Source organism: Plecotus auritus (genome assembly GCF_963455305.1).
Source record: "Plecotus auritus genome assembly, chromosome: 2".
Taxonomy (NCBI): Eukaryota; Metazoa; Chordata; class Mammalia; order Chiroptera; family Vespertilionidae; genus Plecotus; species Plecotus auritus.
This window is the reverse complement of record NC_137771.1, coordinates 224882227-224902292: the sequence shown is the minus strand read 5'-3', so window position 1 is coordinate 224902292 and position 20066 is coordinate 224882227. Positions and strand designations below refer to the sequence as shown.

The 20066-nt window shown below is 54.0% G+C and overlaps 1 protein-coding gene across 3 annotated transcripts in view; it reads right to left on the bottom strand.

Annotated features, from left to right (window-relative positions):
- Nucleotides 1–20066, bottom strand: part of ERG (ETS transcription factor ERG) — a 96978-nt gene that overhangs the window by 10140 nt on the left and 66772 nt on the right. Inside the window, exons 4-6 of one of the 3 annotated variants that reach the window (XM_080651853.1) lie at nt 10083–10286; nt 8983–9063; nt 6972–7043 (exon numbers count right to left, since the gene is read on the bottom strand). In XM_080651853.1, coding sequence (XP_080507979.1) covers nt 6972–7043; nt 8983–9063; nt 10083–10286 — 357 coding nt within the window. The remainder of the gene's footprint in view (nt 1–6971; nt 7044–8982; nt 9064–10082; nt 10287–20066) is intronic. The other 2 variants (XM_080651854.1, XM_080651855.1) reach the window with 2 other exon arrangements.

Here is a 20066-nt window from a genome sequence, read left to right as displayed (position 1 = left end):
CCGCTGACAGATTCCCCCAGAGCCTGCGGACTATCCTAAGGTAACCTCCAACCACAGGTCATGGCCACACTGAACGTTTCTTCCCATCGAACGTGTCCTGCACCCAATGGGACTGACCTGGATCCAGCCCCCCCCCTTTTTTTTTTTAATCTCCAGGACCATCCGAAACCGAGCCCACAACTCTGACGCATCAACCAGTTCCTGCCTGAGGCCTGCGCCTCCACCCACCAAATGATGCTCGTGTTCCTTTTCCGTTTTCTCCCGTGGAAATGAGCTCTGCCTTCTGATCCTTATCCTCCGGCTGCCCCTCTCGGCCACCCCTCACTTTCTCGCTCATCTCAGCCTTTTACGTTGAATCCCCCTTAACTGTCTCCTTCTTTTTCTGTGCAGATGTCTCCTCTTTCTTCTCCTCGAAATGAATTTAGAATTCCTCTAAAATAAGCTGCATGACATACACGGCAACGCTGCGAGGGCAGTGTCCCCACCACGTGTCAGCAGTGAGCGTCAGGGCTGCAGTGAGTCCTTTGCATGCATCACGCGTGATCACTGGCCCCATCCATCTTTATGCGCTTTGCACGTGCCAATTCAATACCCACTTCTGCATCCTCGGTGCAAGCTCTAGCAATGGTTAAGAAGACTCTAAGCCAGGGGTGGGCAAACTTTTTGACTCGAGGGCCACAATGGGTTCTTAAACTGGACCGGAGGGCCGGAACAAAAGCATGGATGGAGTGTTTGTGTGGACTAATATGAATTCAAAGTAAAGGAGCGGAGGGGAGAGCAAGAGAACCGGATAGAACCGCCGGATCCGGCCCGCGGGCCGTAGTTTGCCCAAGGCTGCTCTAAGTCATTTTAAGTTTCTTTCTAAAACATATTCCCGGGACACTGTCCTGCACGCTCCAACTGTGCATATATAAAGCTGCTTCTACCTCCATCTTAGTACAGAACCATTTCAAAAAAAAAAAAACAAACTACTTCTTCTTGGACTGAAGGGTCTCCGTTCAATGCCACGGGTCATTCCCGGCCAACCGAGAAGCCACAGCCAGATGTTTCGGGACGTCTTCACTGCCAGGCACCTGGAGGCAGCTACACCATCGCCCTTGGAGGGCGGCACAGTGCCGTTTGCTCTAAGCCTCGCTTTAAACAGCTCATTTTACTGTGTTTAAAACGGGCAGTTTGGCGGGTCCATCTCCCCAAAGCTGGACTGCGCTGCGGAAGACGTGTCTCTCCCTGTTTTCAATCCCGGAGAGAAGAGCAGTGAAACGCAACGTGATCCGCAGAGTGGCCGTCACTGACGCGGCCTGCTTGGCTGCAAGCTTCCCCGCAGGGCGGTCGCTGAAACCCGACCCTCGGGCTGGACGGCTTTTCTGTGTAAACTCGGCCATGGCTCGCCACTCCCTGTCGGCTGGCACCGACGCCAGCCTTTCCCACCCGGCTCCTCAGGCTCACTCTTCTGGTGTTGGGGTTGGTTACCCGCGGGGACTAAACCGGGGACTAAACCGGCAGCCGCTATCCATTTACAACGAACGGAATTCCAACTTAAGTTTCTGGGAGCATTTTGCCCAGGAATGCCCATCCAGTTGCATTTTGTCTGCAAAATGGTTAGTTAGCCCGAGTTCCCACGTGAGAACTGTTCCAGAAGAAAAGACAAGTCTCCCGGCCAGGCCAGCCCAGCGGCATCCAGCCCGGTTCAGGAGCAGAGGTGACACGTTTGTCCTACTTGTGTCCTGGGATGAAGAGTACGGGGCTGGGGGCTGGGAACCCCAAGGTAATATGTAGGGTGTCCCCAAAATTATATCCACCCACTTTGAATACTCCTAAAAGCCGTGTTTTTAAAATACACTTCATTTTCAACACGGAGCTAGCAGCTGTTACAGTGCGGACACATTTCTGGGGGGACACCCTGCAGAAATACATTCTAGACCAGGGGTCCTCAAACTTTTTCAACAGGGGGCCAGTTCACTGTCCCTCAGACCGTTGGAGGGCCGGACTATAGTTTAAAAAAAAAAAACTATGAACAAATTCCTATGCGCACTGCGGGCCCGGGACGCGTCGGCTGCTAAGCAGGACAGGCAGCGGCCCCCGGCGGGCCGGATCAATGTCCTCGGCGGGCCGCATGTGGCCCGCGGGCCGTAGTTTGAGGACGCCTGTTCTAGACCCTCGTTTCTCCAAGTGCGGTCCGCAGGCCAGCAATGCGGGCAACATCTGGGAGCTGGTGAGAAGCTCAGAATCTCTCTCCAGATGGACTCTTTCGGAACCCGCATTTACCGGGATCCGGGGACGGTGCACACTGACACGGAGGAAGCCTGCCGCAGGCATTTCCGCGGCGGATTCAGAACACTGTGCTCCACAGCCCAGCACCTCAGGGGCACTGCCCGAGAGTGGCCACACAGAAAGAAGTGTGTGCAAAGAGGTCTAGATCGGATGGTCTTATCTGAGATAGAAGAACACTAATAGAATCAATAGCAAGTGTCAGTAGGTTAGTTTGCTGCTATTTTAAACAAAGAAAGAAAAGGTATTGCGGTTGGAAAAAATTAAACACCAAGCGACTAAGAGAGAAATATAATTCCCCCCATGAAATCCTCCTTAGGGTGTGGCACCCTGTCCATTCTCCCTGGAAAATAAGTCAGGACCTAAATGACACCAAGTCTGGTCTTTAGCCAAGAATCTGCCATGTTCACATGAAGAATGACTGGCATGTTCGCAAACATGTGACCACGGAAGATAAGCGGGCCTTGTTTGCCTTCGTGACATCCTGGCCCGATGCAGCCCTATCAGCGGCCGATCACAGTCGAGGGTGCCCAGTGACCCCCCACCTCGGGGGGTGTGACAGGGGAAACGCGAGGGGTCGGCCTCGCTGAGATGAGGCACGGCCAGCCAGCGGTGACCCGGCAGCACCTCCCCCCCGGGGCAGAGGCCATGGAATTTACTGAAGAATGGCCGCTGCCTGCACATGGGCTACTTGCCCTCAGTGACAGCAGCAGGGCTTCTCACACGGATCTGTGCACACTCCATCTCAGGGGCCGCTCAGTACACTCTCCACATCTCTCCCACCTTGGTCTTTGAGGCGACTAACACTTGGCAGAAGGGCCTGCTCAGGGAAGGTGGATTTCTAGCAGCGATCTGGCTGTTTTTTTTTCTGTAACAGACTGTGTGTAAAAACCGAGCTTTCTAAACCCCATTACACAGGCAGCTCGGGGTTACAGAGAGCATGCATGTGCCATGATCCAGACCAAAAACATGAAGCTGCAAACAGGGTGTCACCCTTCCACACCCCCACCTCTGGGTGCTTGCTGGGAGCTGGGATCGGTTCCTGACTCTGAAAGAGCCTCCCCCCCACTCCCTAGACATCAAGCAACCAGGACAGCATCCTCCCGGCACTTCCTGCAGTTCGCTTCCTGCAGAGTTAACCTCACCCAGTTCACATGCTCCTTCCTCAAGCCCTCGGAAGAACCGCCCGCGGGCCCTCTCGACGTCCGCCCTCCCACTTAGTGTTCGCAGGGCCAGAACCGGGACTGTGGGAGAGCCCCCCTCATTCTGCAGGACCCACCCCACATTTACAGAGCAGCTCCCGAGGTCCCAGCTGGGCTGGATGGGGAAGGACAGGCCTCGCTGGCTCCCGATGAACTCAGAGGCCAAAGGCAAAGACAGAGAGACGAGAGCTGTTGCTAGAACCAATCCATAACCCAGGTTTAAGGGGAGGAAGATTCAGACGATGAAGTCGCTCTCCTGTTTTCCTCCAGACATTTCCACAGCCTTCTAACCATCCCCCTCGACGGCATGGGGAGCTGGGGCATTTTGCATGCCCCCCTCCCCGCCCCGCACCCCAGCTAGGTGTGCAGACCTCTGGGTACAGCACAGCCATGGAAAAGCAGAGAATGCGTGCTTAGCCATTCGCTAAGATCTGGGCTTTCCAAAGCACCCCACCGGGGAGAAGGGTTCCCCCACTGTCTGGCTGTGCCTGGTGGTGCCGCTGTGCTTCTGAGGGAGGGATAACTCACAATTCCAAGAAACCCCTGAAGAGCAGCCGCTGGAAAGTGAAAGTCAAGGCTGCTCGCCACTCTCTCTTGATAACATCCTAGATGGGTATCGGGATGCCGGAGTTGCCATGGCGATGGAGGAGGGCGGGAGGGGGTTACAGAACGTCCTCCTTGGCACACACGAGAGCTTTCACATAAACTGCCCTTAAGATGCCAGGCGGGGTGGCACGTGTCGCGGTCAGAAACCAGCTTGCAAGTTCCTAGGAGTCAGACCCGTCTCTGTCCATGCCAGCTGAGACCATGAGGGTCATGGCTCCAGAGGCACGCGCGCAGCAGGGAGGAGGGCGTGGGGAGAGGGTTTCTGATGCTCATGACTGACAGTGCGAGGAACACAGAAACACGTCAAACAATGATCGCGGAAATGGAATGTAAGTGATGTGCCTCCGAGCTACCACCTCCTAGGAGTGGGGGAGGGGCCGCTCTGAATGCTGATATGTAGGAAAGGGACGGGGGGGGGGGTAGGAGGGGGGGCCAGGGAGGAGGTGCATTCTGAATGGGGCGAGTTCCTAGGTAGCAGCCTGGGAAGAGGAGGGATGAGCGTGAACGGAGGAGTGAATGTCCACATGTGGTTATCTGTCAGGTCCCCAAGTCTTGGCCGATCATGGGGTCAAACTGAAATGCCACAGGGACGTGACAGGGCAAGCGGTAGGGGACTCGGGAGTAAGGGGTCCATTTGGGAAGATCAGCCACAAGAGGGGAGACTGGGGGCCGCGGCCCAGGGATGGGTGACTCGAGGCAGGAAGGAAAGAGGAGAGGTGGGTGGGCAGCAGGACTGGGCGGCAGGACACGGGTAGGCGGGAGGACGCGGGAGTGGGGAAGTGGAGTGCACACGCCGATCATGACACAGCCACCCGAGGGTGCCGGGCACAGAAGCTCGGGTGCCTATCCGGGGCGCCAGGACCTTCCAGAGGAAGAGTCCACCGACACCTCTTCTGACAGCAGAGAGATGCCCACGGACCACAGGGACACGGTCACACTCCAGTGAACCCCTTCCCCAGGACTCCTGCAGCCTTGGGGGTCAGCTTGGCAGCCCCCCGAGCTGTCACAGGATCCCGCTGACCCCGCCACAGGCTGTCACACGCACAGGACCCTTCCTCCCCGGCTGAGCGCTGCCCCGCCCAACGCCTACAGCCTGCTCCCTGCTCCAAAGTCAGTCCCCCCCCTCTGGCTTTCAGCAAGCAGTTAGTCCTCCACCTGTTCTCCTGGCGTAACTTCATTTAGCTCAGGTCCCACTGTTTGTGGTTCCATAACCACAGCAGTCCTCAAAACGGGCATTTCTGACACAAAATTGGCCTCAGGAACATACTCTACTGCTAACGGAGATACGGAAGTGGGGTCTCTCCCGGGTCACACTCAAATGACGGATGGAAGGAAGGACGTGACCCGAGCCACGGGACGTGCATTTGAGTTTGACGCCCTTGCCGTTCCCTCTGCTGAAGCACAGAGAGGGAGACCCAGCCATCACCCTCCCGGCCACACGTATACCTGATGGGTCGTGGATCTTCCAAATCCACCGTAGCCTCCAGGAAACCTAGCAGAGCCAGGATCCACTGTTCTATCCACATAGCAACAAGCAGCCGGCCGGCGGCTCTAACCATTGGGCATACCAACCCCTCTGGCCAAAGCTGTCGGCCTCTGACAGAACTCCACGCCAGCTCACGGCCCCGCTTTTGTAACGCGTCAGAGGCATCGTGAGATAGCTTCACACACACAGGCAAGCCCCGGCCGAACGCCCTTACAGACAGCGTTTACTTGTCTTTAATAAGGGTGGAGATGTCTTTAACACGCTCACAAAACACTGTCATGTTCCTGCTCCCCCTCTTTGCCCAAGGCCGCGTCTCCAGTGTGAACGGAGAGCCCTCTCGAGCTGGAGGGAACCGGGCGCTGTGAGCCACTCTCGGGACCCAGGCGGGGTCCGCGGGGCCGGGCTAGTGTAGCTAGTGTACGCTGCACCCCGGGTGCCGTCCAGGACTGAGCGGCCTGCGCTGTCTCTCGAGTGCCGGATCCCAGCGCCCTCGGCTGAGCCTCCAACCAGGCTGCCCAGGGCCGGGGCTCCAGGACGCCACCAGGCAGTGTCAGATGGAACGACACCCATAACCTTCTTAACTTGGGCTCCTCGGCCCCCTACCCCGCCCCCCCTTTCTCTCTGGAAAGAAACCGCAGCTCCAAGCTTAGCGCCTCCCCCAGCTCCAAGGAGGTTCGTGAGCGGACACATGGTTGGGGGCAAAGGGCCGCCACAGCCTGGGTCTCAGGGGACCGCGTTCCAGATCCGCACAGAACACAGAACGACCCGCCACCCCGAGGCACGGCTTGCTCAGCTGTGAGGCTGCCATGACGACATCCCGCTTGTGGGGCCGTTGTCAGTGTGGGGAGGGGACTGGCTAGGGCACGCTGTCCCCTGCCTGAAATGCCCACCCCCCCTCCTCCTCCTGGGGCACGCCATCCCCCTCTGGAGAGGCGCCCCCCCCCCCCCCCCGCTTCCTCTGGTGGAGGGGAACTCCTCCTCCAGCTCCGACAGCGCTAAGGCAGCGAGAGGTGGCTCCTCTGTGGTGAAATCAGGACTGCCTGTCGCCTACATGTCCCTAGTGCCAGGGGAATTCCTCTTGCCCGTGCTGTTCCCCGAGGAGCAACCTTAACCCTCAGGCCTGCAGTGAACTCAGAAGCAGGCAGGCCCCTGGCTGCTGGGCACCCACCCGGGTGCATCTCTGCCCTCCCGGCTTCCAGTGACGGACGGGGCTGATCTGCCTTTCATGCCACCGGGATTAGAGGCGCCCTGAGGCGTGTGATCTGTGAGTAACATTAGGCTCCAAACCCCCAGAGGCCCCACCGGACTGTGCAGGGCCCCCTCCGGGCCCGGGATCGGCTCTCTCGGGATCGCGTGACCTGGGCCGTCCCGGGGAGCAGGGAGCACAGCGCACAGGGGTGTTTCCGTACCTGGCCTAGTTGTAATTCTTTGCGTAGCTTCGGGATATACGGAAGTATTGGGGAAAATAAAAGCTGCACCCCCTGCAGACAAAAGGAGAGACAAACAAGTGAAGGTCTTCGGCTGCGTCCCAGGTCCATCTCCGCGGCAGCGCCCGGCCTGCTCTGCCCGGCGACAGGGAGGCGGGGGCCTGGGGGGCCTGCCAGCACGTCCCGGCAGGAAAGGACACCGCCCGGGCCAGAGGTGGATCCTGAAGCTGGAAGCGGACACGGGACCCTGGGCCCCACTGGTGGGCAGGTGTCCTGTGTTTTGATTTTACAGCTTCTTGCTGAAGGCCATCCTGGTGCCCCCGCCACATGCCCAGCAATCTCGATTTATTTTTAAAATCCTATGGGGGGGGGGTGTTTTAATTTTGAAATTGCGCACTCAAAAAAAGTAAAATATTTTAGAGCCCTTTGAAAGCAGTCCCAAAGAATTGTATTTTGCCAAAGACTGTATGGATCTTATTAAAAATGAACCCACATCTCCACTCGAATGCCTCTTTTCCCTTTCTGTCTCTCAATCAACATGTGTGTTAAGTTAGCAGAAAATTTCCCTTTTCTCGGCTCAGTCCATGCGGAGATGGGTGTCCCGGTCCTCGATCGCTTCTACGTTTAATGATAACAAAAGGAAGGACATCAGCGCTGTCTTGAAACTTTCGCTCACTGTTCCAGTTTTTAAATAACCATGAAATTATCACAAAACACATGTCCCTCAAAGGTGTTTCCTATACTTTGTCTAATCAGTGGTCGGCAAACTCATTAGTCAACAGAGCCAAATATCAACAGGACAATGACTGAAATTTCTTTGGAGAGCCAAATTTTTTAAACTTAAACTTCTTCTAACACCACTTCTTCAAAATACACTCGCCCAGGCCGTGGTATTTTGTGGAAGAGCCACACTCAAGGGGCCAAAGAGCCGCATGTGGCTCGCGAGCCGCAGTTTGCCGACCACGGGTCTAAGTTATTTGTGATTTCTGGCCACAAGGTCATTACTAAGCTAATGAGTGTAACCTACATGGGGAAAGTATTCTACACAAAACATTTTTTTTTTACTTTACTTTAGCTTAAAAGCACAATGTTCTGAATACTGAGGACCGAGATCAAGTGACAATTTCATTGTGATACTCAAACCTGGACTCCCATGATACATTTTAAAATAAAAGGGCAAGTATCCGGAACACGGCTGCGTTTCTACGTGAGGGCTGACCCTGAGTTGCCTGGCTTGCTTACAGGGGTGACCTCACCCTCACTGGCTTTACCCCCAGCCTGGGCCTGGGGGGTGGGAGCGGGTCCCCGCAGGCTGAACAGTGGGGGCGGGGGGGAAGAGGGAGCATGGCCATGCTCCTGCTGCTGTCTCCTCAGGAGGGGGAAACGGGACCCCAACTTTGGGCACATTCATGGGTAGGAAGGAAGCCCAGCCCCTGCTTGGAGCCTCTGTGATGAGGTGAGGGAGTGAGGGAGGGAGGTTAGCCTGGAAGAAGCACTATGTTACCAGCCACTGGGCTCAGGCAAAAATAAACAAACAAATAAAACGTAGACTCCATGGTTAGAGACAGAAGAGCAGGTACTCGGTTAGTAACTCGTATCATAGCCTCCAAAATCCCAACACCGTCTCCCTCTCAACGGACCCTCGCAAAAAAACACCGCCGTTCCCTCCGACGGCCTTTCACAGATGCTCAAAGTCTGTGCTAGAAAGACTAACGGCAAGACGGTGGCCTAAGACGGACCCCAGAGGAGAAAAGAAAACTCCTGCTTGTCCCAGTCAACACTCCTCGGAGAATGAAAAAGAAAGAGAATGCGAAGGGCCCCTTTGGATCGGACGTGCTCTTGGTGACGACAGCCAGCACAGCGCCTACCTGTCAAAACCCCTCAAGCGTCCACCTGGGCGTTCTGCCTTCCTGACGCACAGACTGGCCCACACTCCACCTTAAAGCATGCACCTGCGGGGGCCCCTCGCCCGTCCGGGGCGGGGCAGCATTACCTGTGTTTCTAGCATGCATTAACCGCGGAGAGTTTTGTAAGGCTTTATCAACATCATCTGAAGTCAAATGTGGAAGAGGAGCTACAAAACAAAACAGCAACGTCAAAATGAAAAAAGGGAGAGAATCACCTTCCTTAAAAAGAAAAAAAAAAAAGAAGAACACCCCCTCCCCACCCTACCACCACCACGGCTGCTTGGCAGTCTCTCACAGCCTGACTGGTTAGCGTGTTAAAACTTAGACGGGGCCCCCACGGGACCAGGGAGTGAGTGGTGGGGGTGCCAGGCAAAGCGTTTACCCCAGCGCTTCCACCACCCCACGCTCGCACTGCTCCTGTCCCTCGACCACGCTCGCCGTCTGGGGAGCGAAAGCATGCAGCAGACCCTGTGGCTCATGCCTCTCATCCCACCGCGCCGCCCCTTCCGTACGGTCCCGCCACACCGCATGAGGCCAGGTGGAGACGCCCCGCACACGTGGACGTGGGGTGTGAAGGGGGCGTGGTTTAGCGCAGTGGTCGGCAAACGCATCAGTCAACAGAGCCAAATATCGACAGGACAACGATGGACATTTCTTTGGAGAGCCAGATTTTTTAAACTTAAACGTCTTCTAACGCCACTTCTTCAAAATAGACTCGCCCAGGCTGTGGTATTTGTGGAAGAGCCACACTCAAGGGGCCAAAGAGCTGCGTGTGGCTCTCGAGCCGCAGTTTGCCGACCACGGGTTTAGCGCGAGCGAAGGTAAGCCCATACACCCCAGCCTCTGGGAGCCCTGCCACATGTCTCCAGCTCACTGGGGCACCGTGGAGACAAGATAACGTGACCGGATAAAGCTTCCTTTCCCGGGTCTTGGCAGCCCAGGGGACCCTGCAGGAGGCAGCTGGGTGCTAAGGTGACTCTCTGGCTTCCTCTGAACGCGCCGAGGACTTCTCAGCCTGCGTTTGCCTATGGCATCGCCTTCTAAGCGACCTGCTCCCTCAGACGCTCTCTGTGGACTGTGTTAGGGCAGAAAGGTGCTGTCGGTGAACCTGGACGGAACCCTGTGCAGCTCGCGTTAACAAGAGCCACACCCCCAGGGGCCTGGGTCTCGAGTGGGGGCCTCTTACTCTCTCTGAGGTAGTGGAGGTGGGAGAGAAGGATGTCGGCGTTGTAGCTGGGCGTGAGCCTCTGGAAGTCATCCTTGGTCATCTTGCACAGCTCCTTGCCGTCGATGTTCTGGAACAGCAGGATGTCGACGTCCGGAAGGCCGTACTCTTTCACGGCCCACTCCAGCCACTGCCGCACGTGGTCCGTGCTCCACAGTGTGGGATCTGAGGGGGGATGGAGACATACTAGGTCAACTCCTGGAGGTGAATTTCTGGGGCGGAGTCAGGGGTGGAGCCAGGCTCCGGGACAGGGCATGACCTTGAACTATGCTCTCGGACAGGTCATGACCTTGAGTCAGGCTCTGGGACAGGTCAGGGCCTGGAGCCAGGCTCCGGGACAGGGCACGACCTTGAACCATGCTCTCGGACAGGTCATGACCTTGAGTCAGGCTCTAGGACAGGTGAGGGCCTGCAGCCAGGCTCTGGGACAGGGCACGACCTTGAGCCATGCTCTCGGACAGGTCATGACCTTGAGTCAGGCTCTGGGACAGGTGAGGGCCTGGAGCCAGGCTCTGGGACAGGTCAGACAAAAACACCCACTGGCTCACACACACAGATCACTGTCCTTAGCATGAACTGCTCTGGAAGTTTAGGCTTCCTCCCCCACCTGGCCCGCCGCTGCTCGGATACTCTAAGTTTCCTGCAGGGACGGGGGCGGGTATTCTTTGCCCCCATTTACATTCATTTTAACCTTTTCGCTTAAAATAAATACGAATAAACGGAAAACTTCCATAGAACATGACCAGTGTCTTTATAGGAAATTGTGAGTTAGCAACACATGTCAGGAAGATGCTAATTATAGATTACAAAAAGATCCAAAACAGCATTGACACAAAATCCTGGAAGGACAGAATGGGACAGGAAGCGCAGGTACAACCCAGGCTCTGCCTGGGAGCTGGCCCTGCTGAGAGCGAGCCGTCAGTGCCGCGTTTTCCTGCCGAGAACGTGGCTGTGCAGCCAGCTCGCACCTGCGGGCCCCGGGCTGGCCTGGCCGTGACTCACATTCCGCAGCTGTGGCGCCCACACGCCCACAGGATGCCGGCAGGCGATGGCTTCACGCTCCCCTGAGTGTGAGGGAGGGGACCTGGGAGGGCAGGGCACTGGGGAGAAGGAGCTGGCGATCCCCAACAGAAACACAGCCAGGGCGCCCCACCCAAACGCCTGGGGGCCAGGGACTCAGGGCACCCACTGGCAAAGGGGGCTCCTCCCTTGTGGCCCTGGGTTCCCAGACAGCTGGGCCGGGAGCAGGAGGCCAGAGCTGTGACCCCAGCGCCTCTCAACTGGCCGCGGCCTCTGCAGGTGCCTCTCCTCTGTTTTACATGTAAGATGTGAGCTTAACCTCGGCCCACACAGGCCCGCCGGGGTCAGGCTGCCAGGATGCTCTGGTCACGGCACGTGAGACATTCTGGCGTGGGAGTCAGCCATCCTATTGAACCACGGGTTAGCTGATCATTTTAGCCCTGTTTGGTCTTACTAACGTCTAGCCAGCCGTGGGCAAACTACGGCCCGCGGGCCGGATCCGGCTGTTCTACCCGGTTCTCTTGCTCTCCCCTCCGCTCCTTTACTGTGAATTTATATGAGTTCACACAAACACTCCATCCATGCTTTTGTTCCGGCCCTCCGGTCCAGTTTAAGAACCCATTGTGGCCCTCGAGTAAAAAAGTTTGCCCACCCCTGGTCTAGGCTACCCACGAATGGGGCATGGCGTGTGCCGGTGAAATCAATTTAAGTTCACAGGAGCAATAGCAATAGTGAAAAATCTCCAGACAGTCATCATATCTGAGTTTTCTTCCCTCCCTCCCTCCCTTCTTTCATTCATTCCCTTCTCTTTCACATCTTTTTAAAACGTTAAATGTATTGGGTGGCATGGGTTAATAACATGTAAGTTCCAGGTGTACAATTCTGCACTACATCACCTGTGCGTTCCATTGTGCGCTCACCACCCTGAGTCTAGAGTCTCCTTCTGTCACCCTATGTTTGACCCCCTTTAGCCTCGTCATCCTCGTCCCACCCCCTTCCGCTCTGATAACGACCCCACTGTTGTCTGTGTCTATGAGTCTATTTGTCGCTTTCTGGTTTGTATCCCACGTGAGTGACATTATAGGGTTCTTATTTCATGTATATTTTTAATAGAAAGAAATGACTTTAAATCCAGTGCACGCTACCCTCACCCCACCCCTCCTGCACCCTCCAGGAGTAACCAACGAAGTCTATGCTTGCGTCACGGCTATAGATGCCGATACTGTCACCCCACCAAACACAAGCATTGTTTTCTGTTCTTAGAAATATGTCCAATTTACTGACCGATGCACATCATCCCTGTGTCTGCATCCACGTACATGTGAAGGAATCTGCATGGTAAACGGCCTGGAGTCCATATCGGAATCACAGGGAGATGGAAACATTTCAGCTGCCTGGTCTCGCCCACGGAGGTCCTGACTTAATGGCTGGAGGGCAGCCCGGACATGAGGGTTGTGCAAAGCTCCCTGGGTAATTCCAGTGTGCAGCCCAGGTCCAGGCCACCTATCCGGGCCTCTCTGCTCAGAGTGTGACCCTGAGACCAGCAGCCTTGCCATGACCTGGGAGCTCATTAGAAATGCAGAGTCTCTTGCCCTCGCCTGTTTGGCTCAGTGGATAGAGCATCAGCCTGCGGACTGAAGGGTCCCAGGTTCGATTCCCAGTCAAGGCACCTGCCTGGGTTTCGGGCTCGATCCCCAGTGGGGGGCGTACAGGAGGCAGCCGATCCATGATGCTCTCTCATCATTGATGTTTCTCTCTCTCCCTCTCCCTTCCTCTCTGAAATCAATACAAATATACTTTTAAAAGGAAAGAAATGCAGAGTCTCAGGTGCCCCCGGGACCTGCTGAATCAGGGTGTGCCTTTCCTCAAGCTCCTCAGTGACCCCCGTGCACACTAAGCTTGGGGGAGTCCTGGTCCAGGGTGTGTACCCAGATGTGCGACTGCCGGGTCACAGAGCGTGTGGTCACCTTCACCAGCTATACTGGATTTCAACCCATATTCTAACCCCTCTCTCCATCCGCCATCAGTGCGCAGACTGCAAACACAGGCGGAGTGAGAGCCCGGCTCTCCTGCAGAGACGAGATCATCTACTAAAACCCCCACCGCCCGCGACAGGAAGGCGTGACCCCTCCGCCGTCCAAACACATGAGAACAGTCTGATTCTGCAAGCCGAACGTGAGGTGCAAGGTTCACGTTCTCCAGCTCACCGGGGTTCAGATGGCTTTAAAAAAAAAAAAAAAAAAAGTATGTTTTTATTGATTTCAGAGAGAAAGGGAGAGGGAGGGAGGGACAGAATCATTGATCAGCTGCCTCCTGCACGCCCCTGATGGGGATCAAGCCCACAATCTGGGCATGTGTCCTGACTGGGAATCAAACCGTGACCTCCTGGTTCATAGGTCGGTGCTTAACCACTAAGCCACGCCGGCCAGGCCACACAGCTCTCGGTCACTGGGTCAGGACTCTGCTTTCAGGAGGACCACGTTCGCGACTCCAAACTGTATTCAGAGGTCCCTTCTCTCCTTTCCCTCACGCACGTCATGATGCTCACACAGACACGCATGGAACAGTGGCCCGGACCCCTCACTCAAGTCCTCCTGTCCTCAGTGCCGTGCAGAGGACAGGGCCACCTCTCGGAGGGAGCCTCCCTGCCCCCCTCTTCTCCCCAAGGCATCTCCCCAGGACTCCTCCAGGAGACACTGGCCAAGCGTGGCTTCTTTTCGCTCTGCTGTGCCTTGAACCGCAGGGCAGGGCCAGTGCAAGCACTGCCTGGAAACCAGCTCACTGGGAATTTCCTCCTCTGAGCGGCAGGACCAGAGTCTAAGGATGACACAGAATTCCCTGAGAGCCGCGAGGCCCTGCTGCCATGGCGACAGGACACCTTAGGAGGGCAGCCACCCGAAGCCCAGGCCCTCCCTGTGCCCGTCAGCTCGTCTCCCGCCCGAGCCAGGCTGCGACGGCTCAACTGTCTTCAAGTGACTCCTATGCAGGGCGCCAGGCACCAGCTCCTGGACCGGCACCGGCTCACCGCGGGGATTTCGGTGGAACACCGGGCTCCCGGCCCTCCCAGGAGCCCTTCGACCACACCAGTGGTCGGCAAACCACGGCTCGCGAGCCACATGCGGTTCTTTGGCCCCTTGAGTGTGGCTCTTCCACAAAATACCACGTACAGTGCAATTGAAACTTCGTGGCCCACGCACAGAAGTCGGTTTTCGGCTCTCAAAAGAAATTTCAATCGTTGTCCTGTTGATATTTGGCTCTGCTGACTGATGAGTTTGCCGACCCCTGGTCCGCACGATCTCCAATGCCTTCTTAAAGAATAGGTGCACGTTCTCTGAGCCACAAACCCCACTCCCAGAAACGTATCCTCAGAAAGTGGCAGAGGATGTGGGAAGTGATTTATGCCCACGGATGTCCTTTGTGGGGTTGTTTATGATGGTGCAGGCTGGAAACACCCTAACTGCCCCACAGGGCTGGGAAACCGAAACCCACACTGCTGAGTGCGTTTACCCGCAGGAAAGGGCTTTCGGGGGATTCAATTGAAAAGTCTGAAAACACTACAGCAGCAGCATCGCATTTTGCGAAGGAGGAGAAGTCTGTCCCGGGAAAGGATCTGGAGGAATACGCAGCCAAGTGGCAACTGCCTTTTCTGGGGAAAAGGCGATGGAGATTTTTAGATTTTTTTTTTTCTTTTTCACTAAACTGTATCTTCTCTTTACTTTTCTCTTCAAAAAAAGCAGATAAGATAATGCCTGGGTTAAAAATTATTTATTAAAAAAATGTATCCTCCCCTATGTTCCAAATCAAAACAAGGTCTTATGAAGGATTAAATATGGATTTATATGGGCACTTATTTGTCACAGTGTTTTTATAACATTTCTTTCAAGGGTATATAATTTTCATCTCGGCCCGGTCAGTGTGGCTCAGCGGTTGTGTCGACCTATGAACCAGGAGGTCACGGTTCAAATTCTGGTCAGGGCACATGCCTGGGTTGCAGGCTCCATCCCCAGTGGGGGGCATGCAGGAGGCAGCCGATCAATGATTCTCTCTTGTCATTGATGTTTCTCTCTCTCTCTCCCCCTCCCTCTCTGAAATCAATAAAAACATACTTTCAAAACATTTTTCATCTCACTTGCTTAGCTTGTTCATGGGAATTGCTTCATTTGAAAAAAATATAATTTAAACAAAGTCAGGCTACGTCTGTGTCCTTTTGGGATCTGATGTCCAGGCCTCTGCCCTAAGAGTTTATAAGTAACAATGACAAAAAGGAAGTATGGCCCCTTGCTGGGGTGAACGAGGACGTCCCTCTCCGGCCTGGGCACCCCTGCTCTGCGACGACTCTCTGGGTGGTGTGACAGAGACCGGTTGGCAAGAGACAAGCCCACACTCTGTCTCGTGGAGTACGTGGATCTTAGCTCATCCGGCCCCGCGGTCTTCCCAGACACTCCCCCACCCCTTTGTCCCACAGCCACACGCTATCAGCTGCCATCTCCTGAACCAACACCCAGGCTTGTGCCCACACAGCACCCACTGCTTCTGCTTCTACCTTCACCTGCACTCACCACACCCTGGGTGGGGGGGGCTGTCCCCCGTTGCTCTGGAGCTGTAAGTACTTAGAGCGAGTCCCTGGGCAGAGAAGTGGTAACAGGACCGGAGGCCAGGCCCTGCCCCGGTGACAGCCCACACCCAGCCCCGTCCCAGCTCCCTGGGCCAGCAGGGGTGCTGCAGCTGCAGATGGAATTTTCTAGGGCTCAGGCCAAGGTGCTGGGACCCAGCTCACCCTTCAACTCCCCAAAGAGCCCAGTTGAGTGTCTGGGTCTCCTCTGAGACCCATGACATGTCAGCAAAGCTTTCTTGCTTCTGTCCCCGCCTGCCATCTGTCCCACCTGCCATCACAGAGGGCGCTCACAAGGTCCCACAAGATTCAACGGGCCTTGCCCAGCTAGCGTGGGTCAGTGGATGAACGTCGACCTAGGAAGCAGGAGGTCACGGTTCCATTCCCGGTCGGAGCACGTGCTCGGTTGTGGGCTTGATCCCCAGTGTGAGGCGTGCTTGAAGCAGCTGATCAATGACTCTCTCTCATTGATGTTTCTCTCCCACTCCCTTCCTCTCTGAAGTCAATAAAAATATATTTTAAAAATGATCCTACAGGCCTTCGCTCCTTCCCTGACCCGCAGGTCTGGGCGTGAAGGAGAAAGGGGAGGAGGCAGCAAGGGAGCCCCCACGGAGCATCAGCTTTGCCCGCGTTCAGACGCGGCAACCACACCGTCCGCCTCCAGGTACACTCGGGACACGTCACCTCACCTCCGACGGAGCCAGGTTTTCCTCGGTGGGGAGCATCAGGACCCGAAATCACTCCAGCAGGATAAGGGCTGAGATGACTTCAACCCAAGGAAGACCATCACTGAGGTCTACTCTGTGACAAGGACCCCAGGGTCAGAGGCGGCCAACAAGGGGACGCTGAGGGTCCTCCGAGGGAGGCGGCTGCACACACAGCGCAGAATGGAATGAGTTGTCCACGCAGGACGGGCAAGGCCAGAGAAGCTGCAACTGATCCCAACCGGGAAAATGGCAAAGGTTTCACCGGGAGGGGGGGAGAAGGGGGAGGGGGGGAGAAGGGGGAGGGGGAGAAGGGGGAGGGGGTAGAAGGGGGAGGGGGAGAAGGGGGAGGGGGGATGGCTTGAGTCTGCAATAGCGGAAAGGCTTTGACAGAAGTAGGAGAGAAGCCCTTCAGTTTAGGGCCGTGGTCGGCAAACCGCGGCTCGCGAGCCACATGCGGCTCTTTGGCCCCTTGAGTGTGGCTCTTCCACAAAATACCACGGCCTGGGCGAGTCTATTGTGAAAAAGTGGCGTTAGAAGAAGTTTAAGTTTAAAAAATTTGGCTCTCAAAAGAAATTTCAATCGTTGTACTGTTGATATTTCGCTCTGTTGACGAATGAGTCTGCCGACCACTGGTTTAGGGGAACAGCTTGAGCCCAGCGTCAGACCCACGGAGGCATGAAATAGCTCATGTGTCGAGGGAGACCTGGGCGTGGCTGGAGGGGAGGGGTTTCGAGGGATCCCAGCCACAGACAGATGGGGATGGAGATGAAAGGTGGGGTCTGAGTGTCAAGGGGAGCCCTGAGTATCTTGCTAAGGAAGCTGGACTTTATCAGAGTCTTCGAAAATGTCTGAGGAATCAAAGAATGCTTTAAATTACATCAAGCACCACAAACCTGGTGACAAAATAAAAGGCTTTCTTGGGGGGTCAGAATACCCATATTTGGGTCTGATTCAACCGTTTAGGGATGTGAACGTTAAGCTCCCTGGGAGTCGCTGTCGGTGGGGGATGAAGCAGTGAGCTGTTAGGCGACTAGAGAAGTAAGTGAGATAATGTATGTGAAAGCACTCTGCCAACATGACGTATTGCAGCGAAGGAACGCACCCACACCCCGGGTTCTGCACTGCAAACTCGGCTGAAATGAAATAAACAATCTATTATCGCCGGGCAGCCTCTTCCTTGAAACACGAAAGTCTGATTTATCACTTTATTTTAAGAAGCTCTTGGAGGTGCTTCTGTCAGATGAGTCATGATCCACCGAAGATAAGTGGTGTTTTCAGCCTCCAGGCCAATTGTTTTGAAAACACCTGTGTCATCATTCCACAGCTCACGGACATCCACGCGGTGAATCGCGGCACAGGGGAGGGGACGAGGAGCCATCTCTCTCTGAAGCCTCTTATTCGCATCTTAGCCGACATGGTTAATATCCCAACGTTGTACGAATGCTATTTCAGTAATTTGGAATTTAAAGAATAAGTTAAAAGCAAAAGCATAGAGTTCTGAAGTTGCAATGTTTCCTGTACTGGGTGGCTGGGTGGAGAGGCAGTGGATGGGAGGAGGGTTGAATTTTTTTTTACATTTCCCTGCCACTGGATTCTGACCTAGAGTTCCGCTGTTGCTCAGAAAGTATTAAGTAGATATTTAAATTCGCTGGAGGATATTGCATTGCTGCAGACATACTGTACACCGTCAGGAAACCGAATCCCTCGGGCAGGCAGGCATCCTATTTCGAAGACCCCTTCTTATATCTCACTTCCTTCTTATATCTCACTCCTTTGCCCTAGGATCCATTTTCTCTCTTTATTAAATCCTGTTATTTCCTGAACTGGGGGTCAGTTAGCAGCAAGCTTACGCAACAGCCAACGGAGTTCACTGGCTTGAATTTGAGCTTTAATCCACCAGAAATTGAAATGTGGTCTCTTTACAGCCTACCCTCAAGGCTGTGTCTGAAACTCCTGATTTCCAAACTTATGGGTGGAGGTGTTATCATTCTGATCATTATTAATTTCTAACTTTATTGCACTTCAGCTGGTGAATGAGGTCATAGGACATGGATTTTCTTTTATATTGGCTGTTTCCGTTTTTGTTTTTGGGTATTTCTGTAGATGTGTCTTGAGTGCTCAAAAATTATAAGGTCTCTAACTGTTGGGTGCAGGTTTCTATACATAACCACTGAATCAAAACTGGTAACCTGCATGTAATTTTTATGCCATTGATTTATCAATTACTGAGAAGGGCACATTAAAATCTCTCACTAAAGTGGATTCATCTGTTCTTTATGTATTTTTAAACTATCTGACTAGGCATAGACAAGTTTGTCATTGTCATCTATTTCTGTAAATGCAATCTTTTTCCATTGGGTAATAATCCTCAATTACCCCCAGTAATGCTTTCTGCTTGCTATTTCCACTGTTGTCAGCTTTATTTTCATTAGAATTTGATAGTATGTCTTATTCTGTCTGTTTGCTGTCACTCTTTCTTTGTATTAGATATTTTTGTAGAGAGTATACAACTCATTTTGGAGTGTTTTTAAGAAGTCTTTCACTCTCTGTGAAAGATTCTCTAGTTTCTATTTCTTTACTTGTTAACCTTTAAACAAAACACATTTAATCATCAAATACATCCTTTTCCGAAAGAATGCAAGGAACGTAGAAATCTCCAATTCTCATCGTCCATCCCTCATCTTACATGATTACGTTGTCCAGTGTTTTTATTCTGTCTTATTGTACTCCCTAGTTAGGAAGCTGTGGTTGTCACTTCATAGCCATTTCTCTTTAATCTGCCCTCATGTTAACCAGTATCATTGCTCTCACTTCCTTCTTGTATCTCACTCCTTTGCCCTAGGATCCATTTTCTCTCTTTATTAAATCCTGTTACTTCCTGAACTGGGGGTCAGTTAGCAGCAAACTCATTCTTTGAAAGAGTCTTTAGTTCACCCTCAATGGACCTCATAGATTAGACCAGGGGTGGGCAAACTTTTTGACTCGAGGGCCACAATGGGTTCTTAAACTGGACCGGAGGGCCGGAACAAAAGCATGGATGGAGTGTTTGTGTGAACTAATATAAATTCAAAGTAAAGGAGCAGAGGGGAGAGCAAGAGAACCCTCCGCTCTTTCGGCTCCGCGGGCCGGATAGAACAGCCGAACGGGCCGGATCCGTAGTTTGCCCACGGCTGGATTAGACTGTGCTCTTAATAAACTTGTTTCATTTGCATCCTCTCAAGTTTACTTTCTTCATCTAAACGCATTAATCTAAAGAACCCATTACTTCACCTGGCTACGATGGCAGAAAAAAACAAAACAAAACAAAAAAACACAAACGGCTTACGAGCCCAGAAGACAGCTAGAATGTGCCTGTTTCTCCCGGTAGCGGGAGATCTTTCGTCCACGGCCCCCCATCCTCCGCTCTGTTACTGAGGAGTCTGTGGCCCTGTAACTGCCATCATTTGCAGATGGTCTGCGCTTTTTCCTGAGGTGGCATATAAGTGCTTTGTCTCTGCTCTTGCAGGCTCCCCAGAATGTGATGGCTGTGGCTTATTCTTATTTTCCCTTCCCTGGCTGGCGCTTCCTATATTTGGGAACTGGTCTTGTTCCTCAGTTTTGGGAAGG